Genomic DNA, 20,627 nt, shown 5'->3' with positions numbered 1-20,627 from the left:
CGGGCAGGGCGGACGCGCGAGGCCCGGGGACAGCGCCGCGCAGACCGCCCGCCCGCCCCGCGAGGGACCGCGGGCGGTACGCTCCACAGGGAGGGTTGAAGGGTGACGGACGCTCGGGACAGACGCCGCGGCCCTGGAGCAGGCGCAGGGCGCTCGGGCGCGGTGAGACCTGGCAGGAGGCTACGCCCTGCAACCCAAGGCGGGAGGCGCCGGGGACGCTGGAAGACGCGGGAAGCGCGCGCAGGGCCCGGCACGCGGCTGCCGCCGGCTGGGGCTACGCCGCCCGGACAGTGCCCGCAGCAATGCGGGCAGACTAGCCGCCCGAGAGCACGGACGGACCTGCTCTGGGACGCTGCGCCCACGGCCCGGCGCACTCCCGGCCCCGCCCCCTCTGCCCCCGCCGGTCCGCTTCCCCGGCCCGCCCATCACCCCGCGGCCCCGGTGACGGAGTTGGAGGGTCGGGGAGGAGAGACCAGTACTCCGCAAATCAATCTGGGAGACGCAGCGCGGGCTGGGGCCAGGACGCGCCCAGCGTGCCGCCTCCCGCCGCGGGCCCCAGAGTGGGGGGCGGGGCCACCGTGTCGGGAGGGGTGGGGCTACGGCAAGGGAGGGACCACGGTGACGGGAGGGGCGGGGCCTCCCCCATAACAGGCGCTCTCGGGCGGGTTGGCGTCTCCGCTGGTGGCTCTTGACGCCGGAAGCAGGCGGCAAGCTCGGACCCGCGGGTGGGCGGCGCGGCATGGCGGGCTGCGGCGGGCGGCGCAGGCCCGGCGGGCAGGGGCAGCAGGTACTGCGGCGGAGGCCGTGCGGGCCCCGGGGCGCTCCGGGCGGCGGGCGGGCTCACGCGTCCCCCGCCAGGGCCCGGCTCGCGCCGGCCGGGGAGGCAGGCCGGGAGCGCAACCCCCGCGGCGGTACCGCGCGGCGGGCCGGGTGCTGAGATCCGAGGGCGAACAGGCCCCAGGGTGTCCGGGAAGGTTCGGGGCCGCCCCGGTCGGAGCTGCTGCTTGGCGGCGAAGGGAAGCAGGGGGTAGGAAGTGAGTGTGCGGGATGCTTGGGCCCCGCGGGGAGCTGGGCCTGGGAGACTCGGGAGGAGGGGGGACCCGACCACAGAGGCGCCGACGAGCAGAGGGGGAGTCGGAATGTGGATTTTCTCGTGCTTTTATACGGTTTCTGGAATCCTGTAGGCACTGCTGTAGCGATGCGGAGAGTCAGGCGGGAAAGCAGCGGCACGGAGGGACTTTGAGGGTTTTTCTGGCCGTATGCAGACTGGGGAGGGTGAGAGCGTTGGAGGGCTTCGTGCTCTGGCCGTTCTTTATGTCGGGTCATGCTTTCTGGGAACACGAGCGTAGAAAGTGCGGCCTCTGGAGGGGACAGCTGTCCCTGAACTAGTCCGCAGTGGGGCCGAGCTGAAGAAACCCTCCTCCCTCTGAAGCTGTAGTGAACTACTTAGACTGAGTGAGAGCATTGGAAATAAAATGCCAGCACGGCGATCCGTGAACACTGAAGCTAACAAGAGTACATTATGTGCTAGAACCGTTCTGTATAATTTCACGATCACATTCCGCACAGCAGCCTTGTGGTATGGGTACGACATGTCTACGCCCTTTTCGTAGATGAGCAGACAAGGCGCAGAGAGGCCAAGTACTCCCCCAAGTAACAGCTGGGAATCGGAGGTCAGGAGCCAATCCAGGCGACCTGACCATATGCAAAACTGCCTTTCCGGGAGGTAGATTATAAGGCTTTCTTCCTGTCATCTTAAATTTGGGCCAGTCTCTGAATCTAAGCAAAGATGGGAGCGGAAGGGAGGATAGTCAGGACTTGGTCTGTACCTCCTGTTCTCTACTTGGAATTAAAGAAGCACCACGAAGTGGTTGGATCTGTGCCCAGGAGCCAGCCCACCTGGGTTTAAATCCCTGATGTTCCACGTTCTAGTTGGGGACCGAGAGGAGTTAGTTCAGTTTCCTCGTCTGTAAAATGTGGGTAATGGTGTCTAGATCCCCTGTAGTTGTGAGAATTAAATGAGTTACTCCATAGAAAGTGCTTAGAACAGTGACCAGGCACATAGTAAGTGCACAGTCAGTGTTAGCACTTACTGTTCCTGCTGTTTGCTGTTATTACTGACATCCATTTTTGGATCTATATTTCAGCAACCTTTTTCAGATTTTTTATGGCCTCAGGCATGCTGTGATCCTTGGCATAAATTTACCATCCGTGTCTGCCTGGTCCTCTTTTCCGTACTTGTTAACAGTACGGCAAGCACCTGGGAGCCCAGTGCCGACTTGAGGACCGAAGCCCTGAGGGTAGCACTGCACGTGTTCCTCACCTGTCCTCCTGCCGGACTCCCTGCTGTCATCGCCGCTCCCTGCAGCTACCATCCTGAATTTTGTTTTCTCCTGCTGTTTTGTTACAGCTTTATCACCTAGGAGGGCCTGCCTAAACAATATTTGTTTTTGACCTTCGTAAAAGGGCTGTCGTGCTGCACACAATCTTCAAGGACTTTCTCCTCATTCATCATTATATTGAGACGTGCATATTGCTGTGTGTGGCTTTCCTGCTCATTAAGTGTAACAGTCCACTTTTGTGAAAATCCTGAAACTTCCTGCCCGTTCTGCCAGTAGATGTTTTCATTTGCGGTTTTCTGCTAGTACAAACAGCATTTATGAAGAACTCTCTTGTGTGTGTCATCTCGTTGGTAAATACATTGTGTAGGCTTTTAGTGACACAGAGTAACATCAATAAACTGGAGCTTCCTGGAGAAACAGAGGAATAGAAATATGAGAAACATCTAGATTAGGATTTTTCAACCCCGGCCCTGGGGACTTGGGGGCCAGAGCTGTTTGTCAAGGGGGTCTGTCGCATGCAGTGTCCCTGGCATCCGCCTAATGCCAGTAGTGCCCACCCCAGATTTGTGACAAAAAGGTCCCCAACATCACTGAATGTGTCCCCTGGGGTGTAGAACTGCTCCTGTTGTGGGCGGAAAGGAGGAATCAAGAGGCAGGAACTTCATCCAGAAAGAAAGGATCTGGGTTCCTAGAAAGAAAAGCAGATTGCTGCTTACACAACTAAAGATAAGTAAGCCCCAGGTAAGCACTTATCGTTGGAGAAACTTACCAAGTACCTTGGAGGCATTGTGGAACCTAGTGTACTTAGGTAATGAGCCTCTACTGCAGAGATTGCTAGAAGTAAGTTTTGTGACCTAGTCCTGGCATTAAGGATCCTTTTCTGAAGTGATGGTTTTAACTGGCAAATCCTCTTGTATCCAGTAATTTCTGACAGTTTGCTTCTGGTTCTGTCACACAGTCTGTTTAAACAAAGGGTGTGATGATACCCTGCTTACCAAGTAAGGCAAAATCCACCTTTTCCTTATTCCTCTTCTGCTCTTTTACCTCATCTACGTTTTGTTTGTTTTCTGTGTTTCTGTTATCTTAGAGAAATATATGTAAAGACTTGCTGTGTGGGTCCATCTTGACTATGTATTATAAACTGATCTTTTCCTTTTTTCTTTGCCCAAAAGAGTCCCCAGATTTTACTCAGAAATACTATTTACAGAGTTTTAAAGAAAACACGTGTATCTCATAGAGTTGGGTGAACAAAAATGAGCAATATTGTTAAGCAAGGAAAATTATTGGAATTACTTTCAGAGACACAGTTTTTTGTGCCAATTTTCAGTGTGGAAAAACAGTTGATGTGAAGAAGAGTAAATCCTGTAAAGCTGACGTCCCCATTGAGCTTCGAAAAGAAGTAGAAAGTCATTATAAGCTCTCAATGCCGGAAGATTTCTATCACTTCTGGAAGTTCTGTGAGGAGCTTGATCCTGAAAAGCCAGCAGGTGAGTCACTACAGAATCATTCTGCTGCTACCGATGGAAAAGACAGTAGGAAATGGGACCTAGGATCTAAGCGGTCATAGAAAGGAACTCTCAAAGATGTTTCTAGTAAGGATTACATAAAGTGATGCTCTAGTGATATGCCGCTGTCGCCTGTTTATGGGCAAAAGTAAACTATTGAAATGTTCTACCGTGAGGTGGAGAAGCAGTCCCTTTACGCTATAGAAAACTATGAATTGGGCCATATATCAGAACACTTGGGCTGTGCAGTGACTCCTCTGAACAGCATGCCCTCCCTTTAAACTATATATATATATATATATATATATATATATATATATATACACACACGTCTGCTCACAGAGGGCGAAGGTCGTCAGCCCTGTGCACCAGACCACTGACCTTGTCATCTCCAGCGAGTGAGAGGGCTGGTTTAAGGGTCTTGTCACCGTAAGAACTAGTGTATGCTGCCCTGGACTCCAGCCCAGCTGAAGCATCGCCTCCCAGGAAACTGTCTCCATGCCTTTGTTCATGTTTCCTCTTCCGAAGATGTTCTTCCTCTCCGCCCACCTCACATATCCAGGTCCTGCCTGGAAGGTGTCCCTCCCTCGTAGAGGAGCACCGGGGACCCAGCTGATGCTGTGAAAGCGAACGGACTTCATGTCTGTGTGGTTCTGTTTAAAACTCTCCCTCTGACCTGCGCATCTGCCAGGATCAGGGCTGGCCAAGGGGACTGCCAAGGACGCGAGGGAATGGAGAGGGCCATCTGCTGGGGTAGAGTGAAGGGAAAAAGATGTTCCCTGTAAATGCACTTTTTTGTTAAGTGTTTACCTTGATGCACATTATATGTGCCCCTTGGTCCAGGTGTGCTGTGGGCGCTCCGGGCCAACGGCAGCACGCTCACGAGACAAGGCGGGTGAGGGCAGCTCCAGGGTGCCCACAGGAGTACGCACAGTCTTGCTTTGGCCAAACTAAGACACAGTGGGAATGTTTAACATACAGTCAGTCATATATTTAAGAGGAGATCCGGCATAAGTGCCACCTTTTCATTGATTTCCATTGAGTGTTTATAACATCATGTAACTAACGATTTTTTTCTCCTTTGAAGCTTTTTAAAGACAGTTGCTTAGAAATAGTTTACAAATGAAAGGCATTGTTTACTATGCCTCCAGAAAGCCATTGTCTAAATAAACGAATGTCATTTATAGATTCACTTTCTGCAAGCGTTGGACTCAGATTAGTGGGTCCTTATGATATCCTTGCTGGAAAACATAAAATGAAGAAAAGCTCAGCAAGCCTGAATTTTAACCTTCACTGGAGATTTTACTACGACCCCCCTGAGTTCCAGACCATCATTATTGGAGACAACAGAACCCAGTTCCACATGGGGTATTTCAGGTATGGGACCTTCTCTCCTCTGAAGTACAGCTCCCGTCCTCCTGACGCCCACAGGGAGACTCGGGGCCCGCCCAGGCGAAGGGCGCGTGCCCCTCACCGGGGCCCTGGCCAGCCGCCCTTCCTGCTGGGCGGCTCCGTCTCCCCGGGGACGGGTGAACTCTGGGTCCCATCTCACTGGCTTTTCCTCCGTGCATTTTTCTCTTTGGGTTCAGAAGTGCTCTTTCAGCCCAAGAAAGATGTTTTTGAGCTGCCCCTGTGACTTGTCAGCCGTGAGCTCCCGGGGGCGTGGAATTAAGAGTGCGCTCTGGTCCTGCTGTTTATCTGGGTGGCCTTCTGCAGGCCACTAGTGGCTGTGACTTTCCTTGACACGGTTTCCTCTCATAAAAGTGAGGATAATCGTACATACCTAATGGGAATATGAAGAGCATTAAATGGATACATGTAAAATACTGAGAATGTTAAGAAATAGAAGTAGGTTAAGGGAACAAAATAGCTTGTCCACTGGTACGGGTAGAGGTGCTGTCATTTAAAGTGGGGACCGGCTGCAGGTGACAGAGGAAGCAGGGGACTGGGGCCTGGGGCGTGTGCAGTCGGGGGAACGCGTGCGGGGCCGGGAGCCGAGCGCCGTGGAATCCGCTGCCTTTAGTCACTTCACCTCTGTACGGGTTTCCTCAGTTTGAAAATAAAGGGATTTGGTTATGTGTGCAGATGGGACCCTTTCACCTCTTCTGTGTCCTAATCCTGTCCTGTTGCTTTTTTTGTTTTTGCCTTTTTTTTTTTCATAGACTAAAATTCAGGCTAAGATGTCCATGTATGATTTTACCTACTTCATTTGACAGGCCTTCTTCCCTTGTTCTTTGTATTTAGGTATAATAGTAACTGGGTTCTAGAAATCTTAATTTTAGATCCTGTTATGTAAGTTAGATTGATCGTGGATATTCCTAAGAAACTTAAGTTTCAACCTGGCAAATTCGTTGCAGCTTTTTAAAAACATTCAGATATAAATCATTGTTGACTTAAAATTCTGGTTGCCTGTCAGTAAAAATTTAGCTGCCCATTCCATGATTTATTTTATCTTTGGCTTAAACAGGGATTCTCCTGATGAACTTCCTGTGTGTGTCGGTACAAATGAAGCAAAGAAAAGTTGTGTAATTGTTCAAAATGGAGAGAACGTGTTTGCTGCAGTCAAGTAAGAAAATACTCTATCTCAATCCCTCCTATTTATAATACTTCTAGTTTTGTACTGTATCAGTCCATCACTAAGGGGAATTGAAGTAACCCCCAAATTTTATCTACGACATCATTTCTTTGACTTTTGCAGATAATTGTAGGCTTTTGCTATTTTTCACCGAACAATATACCTTTTATAGAAATGCTTTAATGAAAGTATTACTTAATATTTCCTTCATTTATCCAATGGTGAAGCAAAAGATTTTTTTAGCCCTCTTCATTAACACCATCGTTAAGAGTTCATTAAGAACCCGCTGTACATGCCTCACACAGCGATCTGCTGCAGCAAAGCAGGTGCTCGTAAGGCCCTGGGAAGGGCTGCCGGGCCTCCGGGAATGCCAGCTGTGTAGCAGAACTGGCTACCAGGGGGGTTCGCGGCTCGGCCACCCTCAGGAAGCTGGGAAAGGGTGAACTGCTGCGCGAGAGGCCTCAGGACCACACGTCTGCGATGTGATGTGTGCAGTGAAATGGGTGCCCTGCCCTCTGCCCCTCAGCCCCCAAGCGAGAGCCTGGGCACAGATCTTGCAGGTGTCCCTGGTGGGGAGGCAGCCGCACGGCCTCCACCTGGTGTGTCTCCTCCCGTCAGATTTTAGTGAGGTGCTTGAGAGAAGCGAGGTCCCGTGTGGGGCCAGGAGTGCAGAGGGGAAGTGCAGCGTGCTGCCGCGTGGAAGGCCAGTCCGCGCTCTCCCAGCCACGGGCCCGATGCAGAGCCCCTGGGCAGCAGCTGTGCAGCGCACACTGTAGCAGGGTGGGGAATGCGGCCTTCACCACCTTGGGTGTAATAAGAGGTCCCACTTCCTGCGGCCTCTCCTGGTACCCTGCTTAAAGGACTTACTCCTTGCGATTTAGTAGCGTATGTTTGCAGAAGGCAGGACTCAAACGACATCAACCAGTGTATCTAATGGGCAGCGGCACGGGAGGCGCCCAGAGGGCCCTTCCGCTCTTCCGATAGGTACTGTGCTAAGTGAACATTTATGCCCTATCTGAAGAAATTCTGGACAGTTACACAGATATGTGTGTATATTATAGGTCATTTATAAAAACAAAAAATTGGAAAAAAGGGAAAATCAAGTAAGTATAGAATGTCCATACGCTGTAATACCAGGATATTGATTTGTTGATTTGGAAAGATGTTTGATACATTATGTAAAGAGGTCAAATAATAGAATAGGGTAGAATGATTCCATTTTCGAATTATCTAATACAGGAAAAAATCTACATATACTCAGTTTTTAAGTACGTATCTTCAGATAGCAAAATTAGGTATGATTTTTTTTTTCTAAAACAATTGTAGCAACAGCTGTGACCTCACAGACCTCCTAAGGTCTTGGGGACCCCTGGGGGTCCACTGGCCACTCTTTGGTAACTGCTGTAGTTTGTGGCTTCAGGCCGGACTAGACACAGAACCTGCTGGTGGCAAGTCCTCCCTCCGGCACCATGGGGTCCCCACCAGGACCCCACTTCACCACATCCAGAGTGGGACCCAGGAACACTTTCCAAATACACGTTCCAGGTACATGTAAGTGTAGCCCAAAACGATACTTCTTAGTTTTAATTCTTGAGTGTGGAAAACTCACTGCAAGTAAACATTTTAAGTGAATGGACACTCATTTTGATGAATGGTTAATGAATGACTGCTTTGTGCAGAGCCCAAGGCTAACTGAAGTGTGTGGTGCATAGTAAAGGGTGCCAGCAGGCCCTCCGGCCCCCGGTCAGCCTGTTTAAGCTCTGCTCCTCCTGCCCGCCGCCCCGCATCCTGTGCCACCCTGTCTCACTGTGTTGGGTCGTAGGCTTACTGCCATAAACAATGGTTCTCAAACACGAGATTGCGGTAGAGGACTTCTGACTAGTAAGCTGGGTGGTTCCAGTATCCGGTCACACGTGCTGTGCCAGAGAAGTGAGGGCGGTGGGATTGCTCCACCCCAGCCTGCCGGCCAGCTCCTTGTGCGGTTAAGGTGGATGTGTTCCTGGCTGCTCTGCCAGGTGGGCTTGGGGCTGTGAGAAGAGGATGGAGATGGTGGTGGTTGCTGTGTCTGTGGCACTTTAATTGCTAATATCCATGCTACGAACTTGCCAAGTCGGCTCCTCTGTGCTCATCTCCAGGTTGTAAATGGAAGGGCAGCACCCGCTGCAGCCGCTCTGAGCACCTACGGTGCCCGGCCCGGAGCAGACTGCCCTGTGCCGGGAGTCCGGTGGTGGCCGCCCAGGAAGGGATCAGCTTGTACGCCTGGCTGCCTCTGGCGCAGCTGGTGAAGACTTTGCCCTGTTCACAGTAAACCACAAGGGTATTTCTGTAACTGGCATTTGTGTTTGTTCACGTACCTTGAAATCACTTAGGATTGTGACTCTAAACTTAAAAATAGCTTTGCTTTCTGTTCACATTCTCTTAACTTCATCCTAACACAGATCTGAAAGTAACGTTTCTTAAACCTGTTGGCCTTAAGTATTATTTGTTTTCTCTGGCTCTGTCTTAAAAACGCTTTTTGGTGTCTACATACTGTTTTCTTCTGTTTTGCCATACTTCTCCAAAGCAGTACGTCCTATCTTAGTACCAAGTACATAATTAAAAACCTTGGCTATGTCCCAGCTTTTTGAATATCCCTTATGTCGTTACAGTAGACATTAGAGAGATGATACAGACAGAATCGTGTTTGCTGTTTTGTGACTGGCAGCTTTTGGTTAATACTGCTTTTCTCGTCTGAAGAAATATGTCAGCGATTTGGCGAGAACTGTCGGTGGTCGCCTGGAGACCTCCTCTCGCCTGGGATTCGATGTCTTCAGCCCGGTCCGTGTGCTTAGTTGAGTGGCCTGCCTAATAATGAGAGCTCTTACTTCTTTTTCAGATTATTTCTGATGAAAAAACTTAAAGAAGTAACGGACAGGAAGAAAACGAGTCTCTTGAAAGACCTAGATCACAGACTCACAGCGGCAGCCAGCGGCCTGGGTTTTGCCCTGGAGCAGCGGACAGCGAGGATGGCACAGAGGGACAGGAAGGTACGGGTGAGGCCTGTCTGTCTCCAGCCAGTCTGCCGTCCACCGGGGTCTTCCTCTCGGCCCTCCCTGGGCGCGCCTTGCCCTGCTCCCCCACCCTGCGCTCCGCAGGGGCCTCCAGGGCTGCCCGGGGCCCGCCTGGCCGGGGCTGGGGTGGCCCCTGCAGGGCAGCGCACAGCTGAGCACAGGGCACGGTGCCGCCGCCACGGGGGTCGTGTCACGTACACCAGTATTTCCCGCTCTGTTCGTTCACCTGCTCATTTCCTAAGATTGAGGCAGGCAGCTTGGTATGTGACATCCACTTTGACTTCTTTGACTGGTGGCAGTCTGCTGACCAGTGCAAGATATTCGCGGGGTGACCAGGATTGGGTGCCAGCCTCAGAGCAGTGCCCCTCCGGAGGCGGCATGGGGGCAGACCCGTCATTTGCTCCGGTGAGCGCGGGTCCGCAGCCCTCTCCCCTCATGTCTGCGTCTGCTGATGCCTGCAGCCTGAGTGCGGTGTTGTGAACAGCAAATACTTCTGGATTGGGATCCCTTTGGTTTTTCTCTTAAAATTCCAGGGAAGTTAACATACAGGCTGAAAGAATTCTGCTTTAGGGAAAATTAGAAACCTACAGGGGTGTGTTGCACGAGCTCCGCGGGGAAGGACATAGGTTGCTGAATGTGGCCCCGGCTTTCCCTGCCCTGCCCTCTCCCCACGTCCACGGTGCTGCTTCTGAACACTCGGGCCAAAGGCAGGACTGTTGTTCCCCGCCGGCCCGGGTGCCCTCGCTACTGGACGTCCTGCTTCGGCCCCTCCTCTCCCTGCCTCCTCTGCAGGACGCTCCGCTAGGTCAGAGTCGCTCACTGGGCACTGGCCATTCTCTGTCTGTGGGTCTCGAGGCCAGTAGTTCCTCAGAGTGCGCTTTGGAATGAAACTCGTTGCAGTGGGGCATTTTTTACTTACTCTGATTTTTGTGGCCATTTTACATTTCTGTGGCTGGTTTTCATAGGGAGCCTCTCCCACCTTGAGCAGAAGGCAGCATTTCTCGGCTCGTGTGTTCCCGGCTCGCCCTGACCCAAGACTGTCTCCTGCAGACAGCGGCTGTCAGCACAGCCCCCCTCAGAGCTCTACTTCCCTCCATTGGCCATGATTTACTGCAGATGACATGTCCCAGTCTTCCCTGTAACTGTGAATAGATACGATTGGGCTTTAAAATCATGGGTGTGTCTGTCCTGGCCCTGCCCCAAGAAGTTTCTTTGTAGTATTTGTTCTTTTTGCAGAAATAGTCGGTAAAAACATAAAAAAGAACTTAAAGACAACCATGATTTTGCCCTCACAGAGATATGTTCGTGATTCTGTTTCAGATCCTTTGCTGTTATAAGTTTGTCATTTTACTGTTGTGAGAACTTCATTTAATTCATCTTTTTCTAGTCCTGAAAAATTGTTTCACTAGCATATGTGAGTTAGTGACTTTGTCCTTGTGTATGAGCGTAGTACTTCCATTTCTGGCGTAACCGAGCCCACACAGCCCACCGGAAACCAGCGTGTTTGTGCCGACCACATGGAGTGCTCAGGAATGCAGAGTCCCTGCAGTTACCACTCGGCCAGCCAGCAAATCGGCCAAGTAGGCATTATCCTGCTCTGTGGATGGGTAAACCGAGGTTTGCAGAGACTTTGTTCCTTGTCCAGATTGTAAGGGATAGATCTAAGATTTGAGTTCACACTTTTTTTACTTAGCATTCTTCCCACACCTTCCCACTAATTGGCTCTCTGCCTGCCAATTTACTTTTTTATACCTAGACTGCATATTTAAAATGAACATTTACTTAGTGTTGCTGTAAAATGAGGCACATCATTCCGTCTGCCCAACTCTGATGCCTCTGAACATCGCCAACCTTTGGGCAGGGTTTTCCTAAATCTGTAACCCTACTTTTCATAATAAAATCAGGATTCTGATGATCTCATGTTTTGCTAACAATTTATAACTCAATTAGTATAGTTAATCATCTGTGAAAAATGTGAAAATACCTACATACCATGGATTTTGCTGTGGGTCAGTCAGCCTGTGTGGGGAGAAGTCAGAAACTGTATCGCTGTTTTCTTTTTCTTTCTTTCTCAATACTATTTTATGACTTACTTTTTATACTTCAGAATATATTATGGTTATCACCTAATATTGCTAAACTGAAGATCTACCTCAGGGTTTTGAATGGCAGCAGAGCACTGTGCTTATGTTCCAAGTGTGGTTGTTTAAGACTTTTCACAAATAAACAACCCTGCCATGAATAAATAACCTTTTATACCTTTATTTGCACATTTACTTGATTATTTCCTTAAAAGAAATTCCTTGGTGTAGTACTGCCAGGTTGAAAGTGGTTTTGTATGTGTGTTATTTTCTCTGCTTGTCTTTCATTCTGCAGGGTCTCACTTCTTCACAGAACTGCCCTGTGTGAGTTACTAGTTTGCAGGCCCCTCCACAGGGTGCCCGTGTCCTGCCAGCCCCAGATGTTACCAGCCCCTTCAGTCTTTTCCACTCTGAGTATAAGGTGGGGTGTCACTGTTTGAATTGGAATTTCTTGGAAGATAAAGGACTTGGGTTTCCATGTATCTGCTGACCATATGTGTATGGCCAGAACTTTCATATTTTTCTTTCAGGGTTAGAATTAGTCCTTTCTTACTTGTGCTTTAATTTAGGTGTTAGTCTGTCCCTTTACTTAAAGACTCCTTTGTAGTTTAAAGATATTGGTCTTGTGTTGTGATATCGATACATTACAGATGTTTCCCATCAGCTAGTATGTCCTGTTCGCTTTATGTAGTCGAATGTCTAAGTCTTTTCCTTTTCCAACCCAAAATCATTTTTAAAATTTTGTGTTTTCCTATAGTAGTTTTGTGGTTTATTTTTACACTGAATCCTGAAATCCAGCTGCAAATTATTTTGATATGAATAGTAAGATATAAGCTAACTATAACTTCATTTGCTTTTCCCCCCAAAAAAACAATAGTGAGCAGTTGTCTGAGAACTTTGGAATAATCAGTCCCTTTTGTTGCTTTAATAAAAGGTAAGGAGAGAGCATGGTTGTGGAGAAAAACACTAGAGTGGACTCATTATGCGGCAGAGAATGGAGTTGGATTTTGGGGTTATGTCCACTTCTGTCTTGGGGGTTTTCAGTGGACTGCAAAAAGAAGTGCAGTATTTGAAGCAGGTGTTCTGTTAAGGAAAGACCTACAGAGTGTGCCACTAGTGTGAGTAAGAAGGTGCAGCCTGGCAGGGTTGTGGTGGCGGGGACCAGGCCCATGTTTGTCCCTAAAGGTCACCATGGGATAAAAGTTACCTGGTTAGGCATTTGCCTCCATGAAGGGCACCCAAAGCCGGAAGTTTGCAAACAGGCTGGAGTTTTCCAGGTAAAAATGGAGGACCTGAATTTGGCAAGATAGGTGAGAATCCTGTCCTACCAAATCTTCCTGCAAACACTGTTCTTCCCCTTTACGCCCAGTGCCCTCTGTCTAAGGGCGGAGGTGCTCACAAAGAAAAATCAGTGTTCCGGCTTCCCTTCTGTCCGGGGCGCGCTGGGCTTTCCCCGACACAGTCGGTACAAGCTGATTACTTAGTTTAATTACTTCAAATGCTTAGCTTATAGCTGATTTTAAAGGAAAGAAGTACCATTAAGCTTTTGCCTTGGAGTCCACATTTGCTGAAATAAAATGTCCTTGGATGTCACGTTTGGACAGAAGTGCTGAAAGTCCACGTGCTGATTCTGGCAGCTGTTTGGGGTTTGGTTGTCTGTTTACCATGATTAAATTTTACTGTTTTCTTTTACTTAGGTTGTGGCAAAGACCTTTCACAGTGCAGGCATGGTTGTCCCAGTGGATAAGAACGACGTTGGGTATAGAGAGCTTCCGGAAACTGACGGTAACGTGTTTCTGACATGCATGTGTGTGTCTGTGAGTGTGTCTGTATATGCCAGGTGTCCCTCATGCTGAGAAGTGGTGAGTACGTGTGCCTTTGGAGGGACTGTGATGAAGAGCCAGGTGTTAGGGCCAGAAATGCCAGAATTGACACTGGTTTGCAGCTTTTTAACCTTAAGTGAATAATTTGACTGCAGAAGACTTTGTCTTTCTCACCCGTGGAATGACTGATGGGCGAGCAGCTCGGGCGGCAGTGTGGCAGGTGTTTGCTGATAGTGCTTGGCTTTGCAGCTGTTGTTCCACATCAGGGTTGGGGCCTGGATGCCTGCATTTTGAAACGGTTCTAAAGCATCTGTGCTCAAACCTGGCTGTGCAGTCTGCGGCCAGTAGGTCAAGGTGCCTCACAGAAAAGCTGTTCGTGACATAGCTACTTCTGTTGTCCCCTCCACTTCAGAGGTGCTGCGGGGGAGACGAATAGGATGGGCCGCGCAGTGTGGAGCCCCCAGCCACGTGGCTGCAGAGCACCTCAGATGGGGCTGTGCCGCTGAGCCCAATTAGCCATTTTGCTTCATTTCAATCCATTTAAATTTAAAAGCTGAAACAGTGCTAACTTTTTTATATTGGCTACATATTAAGACAGTACTATTTTGGATATATTGGGTTAAATTAAGTATCTTTAAATTATTTTCACATCTGTTTTCTGGGTAGTAGAGAGAATCTGTTGACACGGAGAGCCTGCGTGCTACCTGTTGGCCAGGCTGGTGTGTCCCGTGCCCTCCCTGAAGCCAGAGCGGGCCAGGCCCGGGTGGGGGGTAGTGGGGGCTCTCCCACTGGCTGCCTTCGGCTGCGTCTGATCTTCCCTTCTGCCCCTGGGCCATCTGAAAACTTGAGAGGACAGGACTACTGTCTCATTTGGGAAAGGTTGGGACTGTCTGTCACAGTGACAGCAGTCTGGAAAGCTTAGGGGTGGTGGGTGCTGAATGAGTCCCTTGGAGTAAACGCCACACCCTCCCGGGTTGCGGTTCTCAAGTTTTACGCCCAAGATCATTGCTGTTTACCTCTCCTTTCTCCTGACATTCTGGGTGTTTGGGCCTTCTGTGGTTCAGTCACTTCTGGATGAGAAGTGGCGGCAAAGTACGAAAGGCCCAGGATCTTGCTATTGCCTCACATGTCTGTCAGGAAGTGTGGCTGGCCGGCAGCTTGTCAGTGTGGGACGGTGTCAGCAAGTCAGCCGGCTCGGCCCCCTGCCAGTCCACCTCTGCAGCTTCTTACACAGAACATTTTACCTGGCAAACAAGATACGGTCTAGTGAGCAACTCATAAATGCCATGTTTAGCAGGTCGAGTGACGTGTGCAGTGTTTTCAGCCCTCCCCAGCCTCTCAGGTGGGCCCGCTCCCGTCCTCAGGAGGCGCAGGCTCCCCGGCTGGGCCCTTCTGGCCGCAGAGGGCTCGCCACCAGAGTGATTGCGTAGCTCGTGCCTGGCTTACACTGATGCGACCACTGTGGCTTATTGAGTGTCCAGTTGGTGGTGGTAGCTGGGAAAAAATAAGAGTTAGTATTGAAGCTCCTTCATCGACTATTCTGAGGAGTCAGAAAGGGTTTTGTTTCTGTATAGTTAACTTAAGGCTTCATTTGGATATTCTTTTAAGTTTTGGCTTCTGCTAAGTGAATTTTTGTACAATTTTTTATTGATGGAAAAATCAATGAAGTTTTAAAACATGTTTTTCCTCATTGGTGGTGAGTTGAATCTCTTTATCTCCATTCTTTAGTATTTTTCTAATTTAGTAATTCCTGTAAATTGCTAATTCTTTTCTAACCATATATGAGTTGCCAGTGCTGAAGATAGGAAATATGGTATCAGAAAGTGATAAGCTTTAAATTATCTGCAAACAGAAGAGAGCTGGTCTTCACTCCACGCCACCGCTAAATGATTTGAGGTGCTGTCCGCGGCGCTGTGGGGAGACGGGACCCCAGGGCCTCAGTCAGTCCTCCTCCGTGGTGCAAGGAGGGGCCCAATCTCCATCCTCAAGAAGGCTCTGAAGGAAGCCTACGTGTTCCCTGGTAATGCTCGGCACTGACCCCTCCAAGGGAAGGAAGCTAATGAAGTTTATATAAAGTCATGTAACGTAAAGGTGTCAAACCAGAATCTGTCACTGTTTCCAGGCAGGACCACAGGTAGTAAGTGTGTCCTGCGTGGGACTCATCTGCCGGAGGTGGAAAGGGGGTGGCACACAGTGTGCAGCCTTCCTGGGCTGCCTGGTGTGGCTGGCGGGCGCAGGCATGCTCCTCCTGTGCCAGTTAGAGCCACTGATGGTCCTGTGCTTCGGTGTGTGGTCAGAATCACTCAGACGTCGTGCCTCACACTGTGACTCAGAATCGGTCACTCGTGGGTGTGGTTGTCACGTTGTTTCAATCAGTCCACCCTCCGGCCCAGCAGCCACTATGCCCACAGATGTCTCTTGGCTTGAGTAATTTAACCCATTTTTTCTGACCAGGGACCATCCTCAGGGAAGCGGTGTGTCGGGACAGCCGGCCCACTGGATAATGCTCCCTGCGTAATTCTCGTGTGCTCCTGGGAGCTGGCACATGTCAGCATCCAGAAATGGGAAAAGTGGTGAAAACCAAAACAGGAGTGTCTTTAAGATAAATGTAGATAAATGTTAGAAATGTCTATTCTTACCTCAGATAAGTTTGCCGGGGCCACACTTCCCATCTTTGGTAAAGGTTTAGCTCCGCAGACTTCTGTCTTACATCGTTGCCTCTTCCTGTGTTTCTTTTTTAAATAATTACGGTTGAACAGGGCAAAATTAATAAACTTCATTGTCTGGCCTTTTTTTTTTTAATCCAGCTGCTAAAATAGACTAGCCCAGGGGTGGGCTACTTGTGGTCTCTGTCCCCATATTCTTGTGGGTTTTTTTCCAACCATTTAAAAAATGGTGGAATGTTCTCAGCCTGAGAGCAGTTAGGCACGGGGTGGGCTGGGTCAGGCTGTAGTTTGCCAATTCCTGTACTCGGCTCTTAAAAATCTTTGAAAGCTAACATGAAATGGTGATCGCAGCTACGTCCATTGTGAACTAGTCACTTAGCTAATCTAAGAACTCTGATAGGCCATTTTTATGTTTGAATCTTAAGTAGAAAATTATGAAGCAGCTGTTTAAATTATGTGCCGCAGCTCTAGGAGGAAACCCCAGCTTAGCTTTTACCTTTGAGGGGGTCACAGACCCCTGGTGTCACTCCTTCCAGCCAACCTCCGGAGGATCTGCAGGGCGGTTGCCGAGGCACCAGACGATGAGGAGAGACTGAGGGCCTTCGCTCCTCTCCAGGAAATGACGACGTTCGTGCAGTTCGCTAATGACGAGTGTGACTACGGCATGGGGCTGGAGCTGGGCGTGGACCTCTTCTGTTACGGCTCCCACGTGAGTGAGACCATGCCCTCCTCCCACATACACACGCGCACACTCGTGGATGCGTCTCCAGCACGGGTAGGAGGTTCATTCAGCTTGTCTTTAAAATGAACTTTGTGAAGTGCTTTTAAAGGCACATTTCTAAAAATTTTTTTTATTTGGAGTTCATCCTGTCCTGACAGAGGTGAATAACAAGATAATTTCAGGTTGACACTAGTCACTGAATACCAGACGTACCACAGGACTGTGCCCGTTCATGTGTGGTGCCCCCGCTTTCCCAGGCTCCATCCCACCCTCTGGGGCGGGGAGCGCTCTTGTGTCTGATCCATGGGTGAAGAGCAGAGACCACAGTGCCTGTCTTTCCCGTGGTTCCAGGTCCCCACAGTCACTGCATCCAGACACAGGTCTTCCTGACTCGAGGGCACAGCACCCATAGCACCCTCTTCCCTCCATCGCATCCGTAGGCGTCTTGCCACTGCACGTCACTGTAAGGGCCGCACAGGAAGAGAGAGAGAGACCATGTCCACCCAGCCTTTTATTACACTGCATTGTTAGGACTGTTCTGTCAGCTGTTGCTAATCTCACTGTGTCTGACTTAGAAATTAAACTTTATCCCAGGAGTGCATGTAGAGGAAAAAGTGCATACAGGATTCAGCACTATCTATCATCTCAGCGTCCACTGGGAGTCCGGGATATTCTCCATGGACAAGGGGGCACCACTGTATTTTAAAATGCTTTAATTTATGTTACTTAAAATACAGGAGAGGCCATTTTATCTTTGCTCATTAAATAGGAAAAACCTACCTAACAGTTAAATCTGCTTCCTCGACCACGGTTGCTCCAAAGCATAGTGGCTGTGACACGTCTGGGGCTCACCTGCTTGGCTTTAAGTGGCAGCTTCCCTTCTCAGTAGCTGGGTAGGACCGGCAGCTTCTCCAGCACCTTCGTGTCTGTCTCCTTTCCTGTAGAGTCTGCGCACACACACCACAGACCATTCAGGCACAATGTGACCTGCGGTCTCCTGCGCAGAGAGGGGCTCAGGTTCACACAGGCAGGCTGCCTCCAGACGTGTGCAGACCAGTAGTTCCCACACTGAAGTGCAGAGATCTCCTGAGATGCTGTTGGAATGTAAGTTGTCTGGGAGGAGGCCAGGCACACATCGGAACCACCTGCAGGGCAGTCCAGATCGGTTCCCACCCCATGCCCCTCAGTTTGGGTTTCAGGTGGGTCCTGACCAGTTACCAGGCTGGGCTGATGGCACTGGTGGGGGAGTCTCCCCTGAGGACTCCACCCTGCACCTCACGACTGCCTCGTGTGGCTTTACCACGTGACAGAGCAGTGCCTGGCCCGCCAGCAGACCCAGGCCTGGGCACTGGAGACTGTGACTGGTGTGAGAACAGTGACGTGAGCGCCACAGCACTGGGCACGCTGTGAGCGCCGCCTGGTTACTCCCCAAGAAGTGGCGGCGTGGGTCAGCCTGAGGCCGGCCTGCAGACAGGCCTGTGTGGTGGGAGTCTGGAGAGACGGGGCCACAGCGTCCTTGTGCCTACAGTGCAGACCTTAACTGCTGGAGACACAGTGGAAGAAAAGGGAAGCATTTATAGTTTGGGGCAGAAGAAGTTGGTGAACCTCATCCAGGGGAATAAGGAAGCTCAGGATTTTAACGCGAGTTTCTTCAGGTTACACCGTTAGTCTTACGGCTACAGGACTGCCTCCGGGGCAGAGCGCCAGGTGCCTGGCCTGTCACTGCTCCCAAGGCCCCGAGCAGCTGCGGTGGTCTGGGGCTGCTCTGTGAGCTTTCTCGGTGTTTCTGCTGTTCACCTGGGCTTCTGCTGTATTCTCTGCTTCATGTTATGTTCCTTTATCTTTCAGTATTTTCATAAAGTCGCTGGCCAGCTTTTACCTCTTGCATACAACCTGTTGAAGAGGAATCTCTTTGCAGAAATTATTGAAGACCATCTGGCAAACAGAAATAGAGAGAACATAGACCAGCTTACAGCCTGAGTGCTGCTGGCTGTGGTGCAGAATAGTCTAGAGCGTTGCTGTTAACTTGTGACCTCTTTGTTTTTAAGGAATACAGAAAATAAATTGATAGAAACATTTACTAAAATTTGTATACAACTCCTCTGGCCTGGTTTTTTTCATGTGCACATCAACAGCAGTAGAATCCTCTGAGGGGGAAAGCACAGCATCATGGACCTTTCACAGGACGCCGCCGCCGGGGCCCTGGACCACTCCCCACCGGGCCCTTACTCGGTGGCTCTTCCTCCCTGTGTCTGGGCTAGTTGAGCTGTGCCCCAGGCATGGGACTGGGGGCAGTAGCTGGGGGACCCAACCAAGCCCGGGCACAGCATGGCAGCACCGGCCGCTCGCGGACAGGTGGGGCCCCAGGTGCATTCCTTCAACAGTCGTGTGGCCGGCATGGGAGGCTGGGATGGCCCGGACATAATCAGCACACCATTAGTGCACATGATGAAGGTTTCCACTGCACCTTATTCCACTGGATTCGTAACACAAACCTGTGGATAGCTGAGTGCTAGCAGATTAAGATCCTCCTTAAGCTGACAGTGTCCTTGAAAACAGCAAACCATGAAATGCGGGACAATGAACAGTGAAGTGGGCTACAGAGCCTGAAAGCCTTTTCCCTTTTCTCTGAAGTTTAAGGTAGAGAAGAGCTCGGGTCACCTAGTTCAACCCCCACATCTTGTAGATTGGTTGGACTTATCCCCAGAACATCTGTGCGGCTACTCCAACGGAACTCGCTGTCGGCTGTCAAAGCGACTTGAGGGCCTCTGAAGAAAATGCCCCAAGTGACGTGCAGGAAAAAATTGCGCAAGATTTGGGGAACTATTTTCATACCATGCCCATGAGTTAAGGATTCTTGATTTTCAGACAACAGAAGGTCCTGGGCTTGGGAAACTCATCTCCAGTGCACACTGCCCCTGCCTGCTGGGTCCGGCCCCCACAAGTCTGAGCACAGACCCGTCTGTGCCCAGCCCCCCCTCAGTCCCCTGAGCCCCAGCTTGAGGCCACCCATATTCATCAGACCGCTCGGCACTGTGCACCGCTGCCCACATGGCATCCCCACTTGGAAGACTTTTTTAAAGGCATCATTGATATAGACTCTTGTGAAGTTTTCATATGAACAACACTGTGGTTACTACATTCACCCATATTAATCAAGTCCCCTCAGACCTCACTGTAGTCACTGTCCATCAGTGTAGTAAGATGCTATGGTCACTACTGTGCTACAGTCTTCCCCATGATCCACCCACATCATGTATACTAATCATAGTACCCCTCAATCCCCTTCCTCCCTCCCCACCTGTCCTCCCCCAGCCCTCCCCCCTTTGGTAACCACTAGTCCCTTCTTGGAGTCTGTGCATCTGTTGTTTTGTTCCTTCAGTTTTTGTTCACTGTTAGACTCCAAAAATGAGTGAAATCATTTGGTATTTGTCTTTCTTCACTTGGCTTATTTTACTGAGCATAATACTCTCTAGCTCCATCCATGTTGCTGCAAATGGTAGATCTGTTTTCTTCTCATGGCTGAATGATACTCCATTGTGTGTATGTACCACCTCTTCTCTATCCATTTATCTCCTGATGGACACTTAGGTTGCTTCCATATCTTGGCTATTGTAGTGATGCGATAAACATAGGGGTACATGTCTTTGAATCAGGGATCTTGTTTTCTTTGGATAAATTCCTAGGAGTAGAATTCCTGGATCAAATAGAGTTTCCAGTTGTACTTTTTTGAGGAACCTCCATATTGCTTCCCTCAGTGGTTGGACTAATTTGCATTCCCACCAGCAGTGTAGGAGGGTTCCCCTTTTTCCACATCCTTGCCAGCATTTGTTGTTCCATGTCTTTTGGATGGTGGCCATCCTA

The 20,627-nt window shown here is 49.9% G+C and overlaps 1 protein-coding gene across 2 annotated transcripts; it reads left to right on the top strand.

Moving 5' to 3' along the window:
- The first annotated feature begins 645 nt into the window (after positions 1 to 645).
- Positions 646 to 18,860, top strand: LOC118915299 (histone PARylation factor 1). Of its 2 annotated transcripts, XM_036890947.2 has the most exons (8): positions 646 to 787; positions 3,670 to 3,829; positions 5,035 to 5,224; positions 6,315 to 6,413; positions 9,298 to 9,448; positions 13,251 to 13,338; positions 16,579 to 16,751; positions 18,612 to 18,860. In XM_036890947.2, the coding sequence occupies exons 1-8, from the start codon at positions 740 to 742 to the stop codon at positions 18,741 to 18,743; spliced, it is 1,041 nt and encodes a 346-aa protein (XP_036746842.2). In that variant the 5' UTR covers positions 646 to 739; the 3' UTR covers positions 18,744 to 18,860. The 2 variants fall into 2 exon arrangements, with proteins under 2 accessions (XP_036746842.2, XP_057358154.1); XM_057502171.1 differs by lacking the exon at positions 6,315 to 6,413.
- The last annotated feature ends 1,767 nt before the right edge of the window (positions 18,861 to 20,627 follow it).

This window comes from Manis pentadactyla, chromosome 1 (assembly GCF_030020395.1).
Source record: "Manis pentadactyla isolate mManPen7 chromosome 1, mManPen7.hap1, whole genome shotgun sequence".
NCBI lineage: Eukaryota > Metazoa > Chordata > Mammalia > Pholidota > Manidae > Manis > Manis pentadactyla.
Note: the sequence above shows the minus strand (reverse complement) of the source record. Positions and strands in the feature narration are given on the sequence as shown.